General features: G+C 46.8%; 1 protein-coding gene across 12 annotated transcripts in view; it reads right to left on the reverse strand.

Annotated features, from left to right (window-relative positions):
- AGAP1 (ArfGAP with GTPase domain, ankyrin repeat and PH domain 1) overlaps nucleotides 1–14,189 on the reverse strand; it is a 308,025-nt gene that overhangs the window by 21,726 nt on the left and 272,110 nt on the right. For all 12 annotated transcript variants that reach the window (XM_038142034.1, XM_038142032.1, XM_038142030.1 and 9 more), the window contains one exon: nucleotides 11,335–11,557. In XM_038142034.1, the coding sequence (XP_037997962.1) occupies nucleotides 11,335–11,557 (223 nt within the window). The remainder of the gene's footprint in view (nucleotides 1–11,334; nucleotides 11,558–14,189) is intronic.

The raw sequence follows: 14,189 nt of genomic DNA on the forward strand, positions 1-14,189 counted from the left end.
AAAATGCACACCAAACCTCTCCCCCCCAGATGCCAAACGCACTTTGCTCTCACAAAACACCACATTTGGTATTGGAGGCTATTTTCCTTCTACTTCTGAGGCACCCCATGCTCTCCCCTGCCTCTTGTTCCACATCTTAACACACACATTGCTATCAAACAAGCTGTGTGACTCCACAAAAATGCGAATGTGGCAGCAAACACAAGCTACAAATCAGCTTTGGACATGTGTTAATCATTTCAGGGGTCGCAAAACTCTGTCAGTAGAGCCATTCTCATCTCTCATTTCACTTGGAGCATTCCCACCACACATCCTGCATATCCCTCCACCTTGTCTGCTCCTTCACACCTCCCAAACACCCCCTGTAAAACACACCTTAAAAAAAAACCATTCAAAATGTTAGTGACTGATTTTTAACAAAAAACCCTCTGCTTTTCAAAGGATCCTGTGGCTGCTGAGTTTATCCAGCCTCCAAAGAAATTTTGTGTGATGGTGGCCACAGCTGGAACCAGAGCTGGGAGCACCTGCACCAACCCAAACTGGAGTTCCACCACCCAAAATTGCAATTGCAGCAGTATTTCAAAAGATAACATTTATTTTAAACATTATTAAAAATAGTAATGTAATTTAAAATAATAATATTGTAACTCTTCTCCTTGACCAGAAGTCTGAACAAATAATCCAGATTATTTTCTGTAGCTGATTTTTTATTTTCCACCTTTTTGCCTGAATGCAACAGGTGAACCCAAGCAAACTGAGGAACCCATTCAGGGGTGGTCTGAGCTGTGGGAGGACAAGTGGCCAAAGCAGATCTGGTCTGGAGAGGCTCGGACAGGAGCCCACACACGTCACCAGCAAAGGATTAAAGCTGCAAATTCTGGCTTCTTGAAATGAACAAGTAAAAAAGTCAACTTCTGAATATCATCTTTTCATAAGACAGCCTTCAGTTTTACCACACGGTGACAAATCCTGTTCTACCCACTAGCAGAGGAGCCTCAGAGGCATTCCTGGGCTTGTGATTTAATCCTGTGAGCACCTCAGCTTCCCAAGCCTGGCTGGTGCTGCACAGACAAGTGAAAATACAATCAAAACATCCCTTTGGAAATTCTGACCCGGATGAAACCAGGCCAGTGTAAATCTTTTGGAGGAAAAGCAAAGTTAGCAGGAAGATTTCTAGGCCATGACTTCATCATCTGTGCAGCACGGAGGCTTTTTGAAGCTGGGCCCGTGCACACCTTTGAGGCTCACCAATTACCAAGACACGGCTTCTCCTCGCTCCCCAAATTCTCACACAAAAAAATGCCTCAGCCACAGGACTTTGCTCCGTCTGCACAAGCTGGTTAACAGGCACAGGCAGGGATTTCATCTCCCTCTAATTCCTGCCTGCCACCCCTCACCTGTGCTCCCCTCGGCTCTTTAATTACTCCAGAGCTGCTCTGGTTTCTTCTGGTCACTCATTTCTGCCGGGGCTCTGCTGCTGCCCCCCACTCCAGCACCCACACATGGAAAAATGCAGCTGGAAGAGCATCATCCCAGACGAACAGAGAATATTTGAGAGCTGTGGGGAACCTGCATTTGGGCTGCTGTGTATATCAAGTTTCAGTCCAGTCAAAAGCCAGCACCATCTTTTCACTGCTGCCCTTTTCATTTAGTTATCTTACTGAAGTCTTATCTCCCCAGTCCCTTGCCATAGGCTACCAGCTTCCTGCAGAGCCAGAAACAAAGCTCAGTCTTAAACAAAGGGGGGAAAAAAGGGAAAAAAGCACAAAAGAAAGTTGGTCACAGTTACTGTTAGGGAGCCCTGCGGGTTCTGTAGGCAGGACCAAAGCGAGGGGATGCTGCTGCCTCTGTGCCTCGTGTCACCGGCCAGCAAAGCCACCAGGAGCACAGAGAGGCACTGCCTGCCTTCAAAGCATCCCACCACTGCCTTCAGCCACGCTCTGCTGGCCCAGGAGCTGGAACAGATCCATCCAAATGGCTGAAAGAGGCAGAAAGCACAGGAGGAACACAACCACCATCACCGGTGACAACTGCCGAGAGTTCGTGTCACAACCCCCCTGTGACATCCCACCCATGGAAAACAGAATCCTGGGGAGCACCTCCCACCCTCCCTCTCCTCAGATTTAACCACAACCAGTTTATGTGTCTCTTTAACAGCAGAAAATGCAGAAACAGCAGGAGGAATTTACACAGCAGAGCTTCCCCCAGCACAAACCAGGAGCAAACTGGCTTTAGCTCAGAAAGCAATTTGAATTCTGTTTGGTTCCACTGCCTGGGGGAGACCTCATGTGCAGAGAGGCAGATGTGACCTCAGGGCAGGAGGAATGAAAGGAACGGGTGAAACGTCAACCACACAGAAAAGCTGCAAATAAAAAGAAAATATTTTGCATAAGATTTCTTTCTAACAGAATAGGTGTTTTCCAATCTGCTGGGTGTTTCCTCAAGTGCCTGACTCACAGTACTTCCCAAAATTCTCACAGATGAGCCTTTGGATCTGACCTGGGCACCTCATAATAGCTGATGCTTGACATTGAGCATTTTTTTAACTCAATGGCTTTACTATTATTACTTGTTTTTTAATTAACATGTTTTTTAATTAACATGTTTTTTATTATTACATGTTTTTATTATGACATGTTTTACTATTATCACAACTTTCAGCCTTGCGAACAGCTGAATTTCCAGAACGAGCAAGTGTCCAATGCTTTTCCTTTAAGAAGTAACTGATGGATAACTGGTGAAAGAGCACCTTGGCAAGGCTGCCCAACGCTTTAGACAGCAAACTTCATTTTCCAGTTGCTTTTAGCTCGCCATGTTTAAGATGAAATTCCCCATATGCATTCCTCAGGTGCTCTGGAGTAGCAGATATGTGCATCCACACATGTGGCGTGCAATTTCATTCCAGTGTTAATGATACCAAGGAATTTTCTGAGGAAAAATTAACCCACAGTGGTTTCCAGCTGACTCCTTTTCAGTGATCCTGGCCATCAGCCTGATGTTAGCCATGCTTTCCCATAAGTTATAAATTCACCACCCCTTTTTCCTCATCTGAAATTAAAATTTTGTTCTGATTAGCCCTTTCATTCCTCCGTTGTAGTTCTACACTGGCCCGAGCAGTTTCTCATAAACACAGTGATGGGGTTTTCTCTCTGTTAGCGAGCTCTGAGTTGACCTTTTCCAGTGGCTTTTGGCCCAGCAGATGTGAAGTCCACTGAAAACACATTGGTCTCCAAATCTCTCTAGCTCTGGTAGGTGTTTGGGAGAGAACTAACACAAAAAGAGAAATAATCAGTCTGTATCTAAGCAGAAAGTTAAGCTTGAAGCCAAGATCCTACACGGTTTTGAGACCTTCAGGACAGGCACTCACCCACCCACCATATGGGTTCTTATTCCAGTAAACAAAAAACAAACCAAAACAAAAACCAAAACAAACTAACAAAAAAACCTATTTCTATTGCTGATTATCAACTTACAGACACTCTTGTCCGCAAAAAATCCCCCTGGTATGAGTACTGAACTCGAATTCTAGATTTCTCCAAGTTTAACAGCTCATTATCCTCTTTTTCTAGGGAATTTGAGCTTAACTTGGTATTTTTCAGCATGGCATGCCAATCCACAAAGAAGGAGAATCCAAATTTGTCAAGAATCTCACTGGAATAAAGGTACCTGGAGCTGACTGTTGCTCCAAGCCCTGTCCAGGCTGGTCTGAGACACTTCAGGGATTCAGTGAAGTGGTACTGATGCTATTTTGATTGAAAAGAAGAACAGCACTGTGGCTCTTTAATAAATGCTTTCCTAACCTGCAGAAGGAGACAGCAGCACCTCCTTTTCAGGTTTCTCTTTCACCACCACCAAGGAGGAAAGTAACAATTGTAATAATTATTGCAAACCAGGCTCCTGTTTATCGAGAGGCTGAGCTTTTATCAGAGGCAGCTTTGCACACAGGAAAGGTGCAGCTGAGGCAGGGAGCATTTCATCTAAAGCACTCATTAACTTGGACAAGCGGGGTCGAGGGTGTTGTGGTTGTTTTGTTTTGATTTTTAATCATCCAGGCATCTCCCAGGCTGCCGTACAGGCACCGGTGTTTCACCGGATCAGCTCCTGGGTGACAAGGGCTGCCAAGCAGCTGCAAGGACAATAAAACAGAATATTACTACTACTACTACTACCACCTTTCATCTTTGCAGTATTGTATTTGAGCTTCCAAGGCCTCCAAAAGGCTGAAGTCTGACCAGCAGCCACCCAAGCTGATGTTCGCTCACCTCGCTTAGCTCTTCCTGTCAGATGCGTTTCCTGGAAGCTACTGGTGAGTGACAATTTCATTTTTTTGTTTAAATTCAATTGCAAAGCAGCCCAGTGTGGAAGCACACGAAGGGTTCACTCCTCCAGCTGCACCCCAGAGTTTACTGGCAGCAGTGAATCAGTCTCTTTATTTACGTCTGCGTTTGAGGACGCGATGCCGCCGTAACTAATGATTTATCCATTTTCCTCATTATCTCCATGAAATATCTGCTGTCCAAAACAGAGCTAATAGAACTCCAGCTCGCTGGGAGTTGTGCTGCTCAGAGGAGTTCAGCCACCAGGAAGAGCAGGAGCGAGTTTTTACTGACCCCCAAGTCCAAGCTGGAAACCTTAAGCCAAACCTTAAGCCTAACCTGCGGTCCCCGAGCAGCTGCTGGGCCGGCAGCAGCCCAGCTGTCTAAACTTTATTGGCAGCAAATGTCATCCTCGCACACACGAGCTGCCTGCCTGCGAGAGCCAAAGGCACATCTTGGGCTATCACATCCCATCACGTTCCCCGACGAGATGTGAAAACCGGAATGGGAAACGTCAACAGAGTCCGGCCGCGGCAGGAGCGGGGCACGGCCGCTGACAAGCGCGCCGTGACAGAGATGGGCTCGGAGTTGCAATTAGTGGCACTGTCATTTTCGGGAGCTCCTGCCAATTAATTAAGCCTGTCAAATGGAAAAACAGCGGCATTCACATGATAATTTATATCGGGAGAGACTGGCCCCGGCAAAGCCGCCGCTGCCGCCAACAAAATCCCCTCCGAGCGCTTCAGAAAAAAAAAATAATAAAAAAAAAATATATAAAGAAGTGGAAAGGGGAGGGGGGGGGAAAGAAAGAAAGAAAGTTAAACTGTCCTTGTTATAATTGTTAACTCTGATCGCTCAAGTAGAAGACGGGCTGATTAAAACTCCAAACGAGCCCCCAGCTCGCTTAAATCTCAGAGTCCGGAATGATAGAATCAGAGGAGTTTATTCATACCATTAAGCCCCAGAGAACTTAATTGAAAGAAGAGCATAGCCTGGACCTTGACAAGCGGGAGGTCACAGTAATTGCTGCCGGACATATTTAACATTAAGATAATCAGGCCATTAATTACCCTTTGGATCATTAAATCAGCCAGTTGCAAAATGAAATTTCTGCCTCTATTACTCACTTGAGAGACCACAGGGGTGGCTTTTAATTTATCAGTGAGCTTGAGATACAAAGGACCAGGCTTGGGGAGGAAGGAAAAGGGGGAGAAAGGAGGGGGTTTGCTTCAGCAGAGGCAGGAATATCAATCCGCCATGCTTGGTGATCGTGGCAAATTAACTAGGTAAGATAACCTCAGCTTCTAAAGGCAGAAGCTGGGGGTATGTAAATAGATGAGGGCAGACAGGGAGATCAGAGCCTGCACACCACTTAGCAGGATAATAAAGGAAATCATCCTTGATTATCAGTGCTAATTTGGACACTGCCGGTAGCTTGTTATGCGTGTTCTGAGTAGCATTTAATTAATTCAATTGCTTGTTAATGAGGGAAGTGACATGTGGGGAGCAGATGCCACCCAACTGCAGATGGGTTCTGGTCAGCCCTTCACAATAAAATCTTTTTTTTTTTTCCTTCTTCTTTCTTTCTTTTTTTTTTTTTTTTTTTTTTTAGATTTATTTTTAAAAACCCCCTTCCCCCAGCCCTGGAACGGGAAAGGTGTCAGGCGTGGAGGAGCACTGAAAAGGCACAAAACACTGACCTCATCAGGCCAAGATCTGCCAAGGAGCCAGAGCTGATAATCAGGGATAGAGAGGTACCCGTGCTCCCCCAGGCACTATTCATTCCCTCTGCCAGGAGTCCGGGACCGGCAGCACCACAAACTGCTGGCCAGAAGGAGCAAGGGCTGAGGGAGGGCTGGAACACAGCCGCCCTACAAGAGCCAGGATGCGAGAGCAGCACCTGAAGTGCTCCATTTCCCCGGGCTCACCTTCATCTGTGATGAAGGATTAATTATTTTTACAAAGAAAAGGATGAACATGTTCGTGGAAGGCATTTTGTTGTATTTTTCATCCAAGTCACTCCCCAGTGACCAGCTCGGCGTCACGGCCGCTCTCCTTGGAGCAGCACAAGCCAGGCTTTGGTGCAGGACTGTGAAACTCAGCGCAATACAGTGCAGCTGCAAAATGTCCCTGACACCATTAAACTGAGTTCATTAGTGAGCAAGGATCAAACTGGATCTTCCCTTGGAAGGTGAGAGTCCATTCCCGGCATTGTCGGCTCCCAGCTCAGCCACTGTTGGATTTTCCTGTAAGCCTTGGTACCCAGGATAACCCGAGATTGCTGAGCAAACAGACCTGAGCACAACTGCTGCTCGTGCTCCAGGCCCCACTTAAAGAGCTTAAAACTGTGCCTGGACTCTTGCAATCCACTCACCCCTCGCTCCAAAACCAGAGTTTTAATGGAGTTGGACATTCCACCGGCTGGTGAATATTCGCAAGAAGGTGCTGGAATGGTGGAGCCCTGTCTGTGTGTAGCCAATGCAGATATTTGGCATTGTCTGAGCAGCAGAACAAGAAGCGTGGCTGGGATGGTGCCTGGACAGGAGCCTGCCTTCCCTCAGCTTGCCTGGCAAGTTCCAGATGGTGGAGGTGGCATATCCATCCCAACGGCCCCAGGGAGACAGAGATGGAGCCCAGGGAAGGAGGGTGAGGGAGCAGACAACCATCTCCTGGAGTGGGCAGAGGGATGGGGGCAGCTTGTATCCTTTGGAGAAGGCCAACACCACCTCGGGAAGTCAATGGTGGCAAACGAGTCTGCAAACCAGAAGCCACACGAGCACGAGGACAAAGCTAAACAAGTGAGACGTGTCCAGAAAAAGGTAAATATCTGGTAGGAGATGGACACCCCAGTGCAACAGGCAAAGAATTCCCAAGCTGGCTTCCCCACATCTCCAACATTCCTCCACGGAGCTGCTCAGCCCCACAGGGCTCCAGCAGTGCTGCAGCACTCCAAAGCAGCGTTGTGAGAGTGTGCTTAAACAGTATCAATAGCAATTAGAGGAAAAATCCTGATCCCATCCCCAGCCCCAGTTAATTGTCGCAACATTGATTTACTCTAATTTGACTTCTCACTCCAAATGAAACCTGCATTACCCAAGGAGGGACTGCAGGCAAGCTCCCCCTGCTCGCCCCCTCCCTCAGAGACAATAAATTTAGTATTGAATACACTTGGAAAAAAAACCTGGCGGTTGTTGCAGGATCCATACCGAAAGATCTTTTTCCTTTTTTCGCTCTTTTTCTTTTTTTTCTTCCTGGGAGTAATTAAAAGATGCTTTTCTTGACTAATGATGCCCCTGTTTAGGAATGGGAAGTCGATACTCCTTCAGCAGCAGTCAGCTTCAATTTGTCACAGGCCTCCCCAAGTTGGAGCGGCCTTCTCTGGGCTGCTGGTAATTGCTGGAACCAATTACCAGCTCTCCAGAGCCGACCTAATCAGGGACCCACGGACACCACAGCTCAGGGGCCAGCTGGTCCCTGCTCCCTTTACACTCAAGTGTTTGGGTTTTCCACCATTTCCCCAACTTTCCGCGCTCAGCGGAGCTCGTGTTTGTCCCTCGTTCCTCCCGAAATCCCAGAAACACCCTCAGCTCTGCCTCCTGCTTCTTCCTTGGGCATCCCACCACACCTGTGCTTCCAAAACCTTCCAGTTCAGTGCCAGAGGCCATCCTGGGTGTCGCTTTTCACTTACAGGGACACTGAACGACCTGGAGATCTGCCTGAAGAATTCCAGGATGGTTTGGGTTGGAAGGGGCCTTAAAGCCCACCCCATCCCACCTCCTGCCATGGGACACCTTCCTCTAGACCAGGCTGCTTGACTCTCCAGATGGATGGGGGCTGGAATGTACCAATACAAGAGGATAGAGCTGGGCAATATTCCTGATCAGTGCACGAGGGATGATGCCTTTTGCTGAAGAGCTCCCAGGCTTTCATTTTACACACCCTCCAATCTCAGAACCTTTCTGGCCTTCAAATAAGTGGTTTATCTTTCCCCATGATTTGCTTGGATGAAGAATTTGAAGTGCACTTGCGTGGGCTAGAAAAGGACAGCAGTATTTCACATGGCTTAATCATAGAATATCCTCAGCTGGAAAGGACCCACAAGGATCATTGATCCAACCCCTGGCCCTGCACAGACAGCCCAACAATCCCAGCCTGTGCATCCCTGAGAGCATTGTCCAAATGTTCCTTGGGCTCTGGCAGCCTGGGGCTGTGCCTGTTCCCTGGGGAGCCTGGGCAGTGCCCAGCACCCTCTGGGGGAAGAACCTTTTCCTAAAATCCAGCCTAAACATCCCCTGACACAGCTCCAGCCATTCCCTGGGTGCTGTCCCTGTCACAGGGAGCTGTCCCTCATGAGGAAGGTGCAGGCCATGATAAGGTCTTGAATTTGGTACCTTATTTTTTGAGTGTGCAAAATTACTAAAGGGAAGCTGTACCCACAGCTCTGTCTCCAGAAATACCAGTGACATCTTCCTGGGTAAGATTCCTTAGTTGTGCCATGACCTAGAGTAGCCATTTGGCAATTCCTCCTCCAGGAATCCCTCCACCCTTTCCTCTACTCCACAGAAACACACAGGATGCCACGGCAAGCATACAGTGATCAGTGCCAACCTCTCCCAGGCTGAAGGGAGTGCTTTGAAAGCCACATCAAGACTTTCAGGCTCCTCTTAGTCCAGCCTGTGAACATTCCTTCAGCCTCTCAGCCCAACAACTCAAAATTTGTGGAGCTATTCATTACTTTTTTTTTTTTTTTTTTTTTTTTTTGTGTCCCTAGAGATCTGTGGGTTTCCACTGATGGCTTCACCCCCAATAGAAAGACACAACGTGAAAAGGTGAATCCCACCTGATCCCCTCTCAAAGTGTCTATTGAGGGCCCATCACAGAATCAGATTCCCAGAATGGTTTGGGTTGGAAGGGACCTTCAGGACCATCCAGTGCCACCCCCTGCCATGGGCAGGGACACCTTCTACTGTCCTCCAAGCCCCAGTGTCCAGCCTGGCCTTGGACACTGCCAGGGATCCAGGGGCAGCCACAGCTGCTCTGGGCACCCTGTGCTGGCCCCTCCCCACCCTCCCAGGGAACAATTCCTAATTCCCAATATCCCATCCATCCCTGTCCTCTGGCAGTGGGAAGCCATTCCCTGTGTCCTGTCATTCCACACCCTTGTCCCAAGTGCCTCTCCAGCTCTCCTGGGGGTGCCTCTTCCCCCTTCAGTCCCTCCACAACAGCAAAAGGAAGGTTTGTTTAACCCTCCTTTCAGGGCCGTTTCAGCTGCTTCCAATGGAATTCCTCATGCAAAACTCCAAGCAGCAGTGAGAACATGGGGAGCAGAGCCTCTACCTGAAGAACGTGAATTTATTTTCTTGCCACAGCTTGGACAGAAGGATTGTGATGCTGGCAGGAACCAAAGGGAAGCACAAAAGCAGGCACACACTTGAAAAAAGCAGAACTCTTTGGTATTTATGTAAAAAATTGCATTTCAGTCCCTGCTGCAAACAGCAGAGGAATGGGAGCAGCAAAGCAAGACTGCAATTGCTTTGTGGGAATATTTCCACATCACCCTAATTCTGCTTTTTCTAGCACCTCTTCTATCACATAAGCGTGAACCTGGACACAGAGCTAGAAAATCCTATCTATAAAATGAATCTTTTTGTCCAGAAATGTTGCAGTGCAGGAGAGAAAGTGCAGTGATATCAGTGACAATCAGAATCAGCTGAATATAACCATGAAGATGCACAGAAGCAAAGTGGGAGAATTAAAATAAGCCCTGTGTATGAAATACTAAGAGAAAAAAGTTGATTTTCTAGAAGTAAAATTCAATCCTGAGTGAATTATTAATTGAAATGGATGGTGCTCTTTTCATCACAGTCACATGGATTTCAGATTTTTCATGATGATTATAATGTGACTACTGAAATAATGTGATTTTTCTTTTTTGTTAACAGAATTCCAATTGAAAGCATTTCCCTTTCAGCTGTTTAGAACCACTCACCTCAGCAGTAAGGAGCAACATGTATTTGTGAGGTGCAAGAATATAAAATCTCTGTGTTGAAGTGTTAGCAATGACTGAAAGTTCATTTCAACCTACTCGATGAAATCATTGTGCCCAGTAGTACACAGGTATAGAGCATTTCTGCCTGAACAAAACCTCTCTTTGGGGCTCCCTGAGCACTTTCAGATGCACAGCCATTCATCTAAGTAGCCTGATTAATGCAGTGGCTTCATTCTCGAAGATGAACCAAAGGTGGCACCACAAATTCATTTTTCAGGGCTAACGAAATAATGCAAGAAGGAACAGTTGACTTTGTTACACTCAGCAGCACAAACCCAGCCCTCTGCTGCAGGAGCTGGCCCAGGCAGAGTGAGCCTTCCACCTGATCCAAAACTGGAGAAAGTATTCTCAAAACGTCTGTCTTTGACACTGATCAGATTAATTCAGCACAAAACCCCCCGGTTTTAGGTAGGAGAACACCTCACAGGAAGATTTTCACTGTGTGGGGCTATGAGAGGCAGGTAAAGAGCTGTTCTCAGAGGAGACACCCCCCAGCAGCTCATGGCTTCACATAAATCACACAGAAACAAAGGCAACAAGTCCGTGGCGAGCAGGACTTTGAACACCCCTGAGAAGAAGCAAAGACCTGACAGCCAGGTACAAATCCCCTGAAACTCTGTAGGGAGACTGTGAATGACAAACTGACAGTCCAAGAGGCAGGAACTTGGTGGCCCACTGAGACAAAGGAGCACATGACGCGATAATTCGGATGGGGGAAGAAGCAGGTGGGAGGTTTCCATCTCCCACTGAACAGAAAACTGCAGAGCCGCCGAGGAAACCTTCACTAGAGCAAGAAAGCAACGAGGTCACTCAACTTTTGCCACTTCCCACTTTGACACACGTTCTTCCTGGGCACACAGTGAGGTTATAAACAATGCGAGGTGATAAATCATGACTTCCCCACAAGGGAGAACTCCGAAGCGGCGGCAGCGGCACGCGCCGGGCGACGCGCGGCGAGCGCAAACCCACCTGGTGGAGTCTGGGGAAGGCTTCACGTGGCCTTGGCTGTTCTCCTCCCACACACTGTTGGCCAGCTCGTTGCCAATGGCTGACATCACCTTGATGAGCTCGATGGGCCAATCGTCCAGGTCCAGGGAGCGCACCCGGGACAGGTGCGTGCCGAGGTTGCGGTGGATACCTGAGCATTCGATGCAGATGAGGGCTCCCAGGTTGAGGCTGGCCCAGTCGGGGTCTGCAGGACAAGGGACACAGCAGTTAGGACAAGGGAACACCCCACAGAACTTTCCAGCTGGTGTTTGTGCACAAAAGTTTTGGCTCCGGGGGTTGTCACCATCATATTTTCTGGAAAAATCCCCTTGCCCAGGATTCTTCTCCTGCGAAGCTGAGAAGCCTCAGAGAAAAAGGAAAACAATATTATCTCATTTGCTTCTCCTGTGTTTCGCTGCTTTGGAATGTGTTTGGAGATTGTTTACCCACAGGGGATTGTTTCATTGGTTTCATGTGAATTGTTTTGACTTAATGACCAACCAGGGTCAAGCTGTGCTGGGACTCTGGAAGGAGTCACAAGTCTTCATTATTATCTTTTTAGGTTCCTGTCTGTATCCTTTCTGTACTCTTTAGTATAGTTTAGTATAGTATTCTTTAATGTAATATAGTATAATAAAATAATAAATTAGCCTTCTAAGAACATGGAGTCAGATTCATCATTCCTTCCTGCCACAGAGCACCCCATAAACACAAGAGGGGGTGTCTTGTCCAAACCACAGCTGGGAGGTCTTCCAGGGTCAGTGGAGATGCCAACCCTTCAAGGAGTAAAGAACAATAAAATGTGGTGTCTCAAAAGATGCATTACTCCACCTCCAGCCAAAAAACCCCAATGAATTAGAGGGGAAAGGAGAAACAGAGGCAATATAACCATGGGGATGGGTAAAGGATGATGAAGCAGGGAAGAAAGCCCCTCCCTGGGAACCCAGAGCTGCTCGTAGTCAGCTGAAAGGGAAAAAGGAGCAAAAACCAGAGCCTAGAAACAATTATCTCCTGCTAACTCCATCAGCTCCCTCAATAACCACACACATCACCAGCTACGTGTGGCTCTTCCATCTGACTCTTCTTCCATCTCCAGCATCAGGGAGATAAACACCAAGGTGGAAACATCCCACTTGGAACAGCCCCGGTTCCAGGGCACGAGCCAGAAGGATTGCACCCACCCAAAACAACCCCACAAAGGGTGACACTGGGACAAACCTGACACAAGATGGGAAATCCCATTTCCCAACATGGTTCAAAGCTCTTTTGCCACTGTCCTGTGTAATTCAAATCTAGATTTGTATGGATTGCCTTCTTTACAACAAACATTCACCTTAACAAATGCAGCTGAGGACACATGAGAGGAATTTTGGTTGGTTTTTTTCTAACCCCCTGCTGTCAGATCTTTTCTTCATGCCTCACTCTGTGCATCCCAAAGAACTACACAAATGCCATGCAGGAAAATGGGATTAATTAAGAGGGCAGGCAGTTCTTGTTCCTATCTAAACAAAATTTGGAGCTGACAGAAAATGAATTTCCAGTGTTTCCTTCTGTTCTGAAAAATTCATCCAAAGACTCGTCTCGACTTTGTGTAACCCACAAATGAAAAGCTATTTCTGGCAGCCAAAATATGTGGAAACAAAACATTTTCTAGTTCTTTCCCATGTCATGTTTGGACAAAAAAATAGGAAAGGAAAGCTCATAATTTTAATTGTGAAGTCCCACATTTCACTGAAGGCATTGACTGACATTTTTCAACCAGTCCATTGAAATCTAAAAATGCAACCAAGAAGAAAATCTCCCATCTTATTCCACTTGAGCAGAAAAGCACATCTTCTGTTTAAAAGTTCCTGTCCATACCAAGTCCTATACTATACATAATTTAATATCCACATTATAGCTATACAGCATTTCAGATCTCCAAAAAATCAGGTGAGACAAAACTCCTGCCACACTTTCCAAGCTTTTGGTACAACAACTACAACAAACTCCTTCAATTCCGTAATTTTTCAGATACCTCCACTGTTGTTCTGCCAGTGGAGGAACCAGTGGTTCACCTGAAACACACAAAAAAATCTCAACTTTCAAAATCTCAAAGACCCCCCCCCCCCCCCCCCCCCCCAAAATCTCAGTTTGTTGGTATAAATTTGAACACGGCAAGTAATAATTTGAAATGTGCAAACTGTGGCTCGGATGAAACCCCTGACCTGCAAAGGCCAGGGTTACCCTCACAAAAATCCAAAGTGCAATGAGCTCTAAGAGGCATGAACTCAGAAGGAAGCAAGAGAATGGAATACCAACTTACATAATTCCAATTATTCTGACAGAACTGGAGTTAAGGAGCTGACCTCCCGCCCAAACACCTCTCTACTGGAAGCACATGTAGTGCATCTTATACTGAAAAAATTCTTTAAATATTCCCCTGCTTCAGAGCATCACAGAATGGTTTGGGTTGGAAGAGCCTCTCAGTTGCCAGCACTGCTAGGACTGAAGGAGTTCCCCAAAACAACAACCGGGAGTTCCACGAAATTTCAGCAACATATTGTTTTCAATTTCAACAATCTGACAACACACAGCTGGGTGGGAAGTGGCAAACGAGGCAAGGAAAGGGATGAGCTCGTTACAGAAATGAAAATTGTTATCACCAATTCACACCACAAGTGGTTAGAAAGCTGTAACTATTCAAGGTTGGGTTTTTTTTTACTTTAAAGGTTATACAAACCCAGCTCCCTTTTCCTGCTGATGGTGAGAGTAACTCTGAATTGGGGGATGCTCGCGAGCACGTGGCAGGTGTGGGCATCAAGGTTTGACAGCAAAAGGAAGAAAAAGCCCACTCA

Source organism: Motacilla alba, chromosome 7 (assembly GCF_015832195.1).
Source record: "Motacilla alba alba isolate MOTALB_02 chromosome 7, Motacilla_alba_V1.0_pri, whole genome shotgun sequence".
Taxonomy (NCBI): Eukaryota; Metazoa; Chordata; class Aves; order Passeriformes; family Motacillidae; genus Motacilla; species Motacilla alba.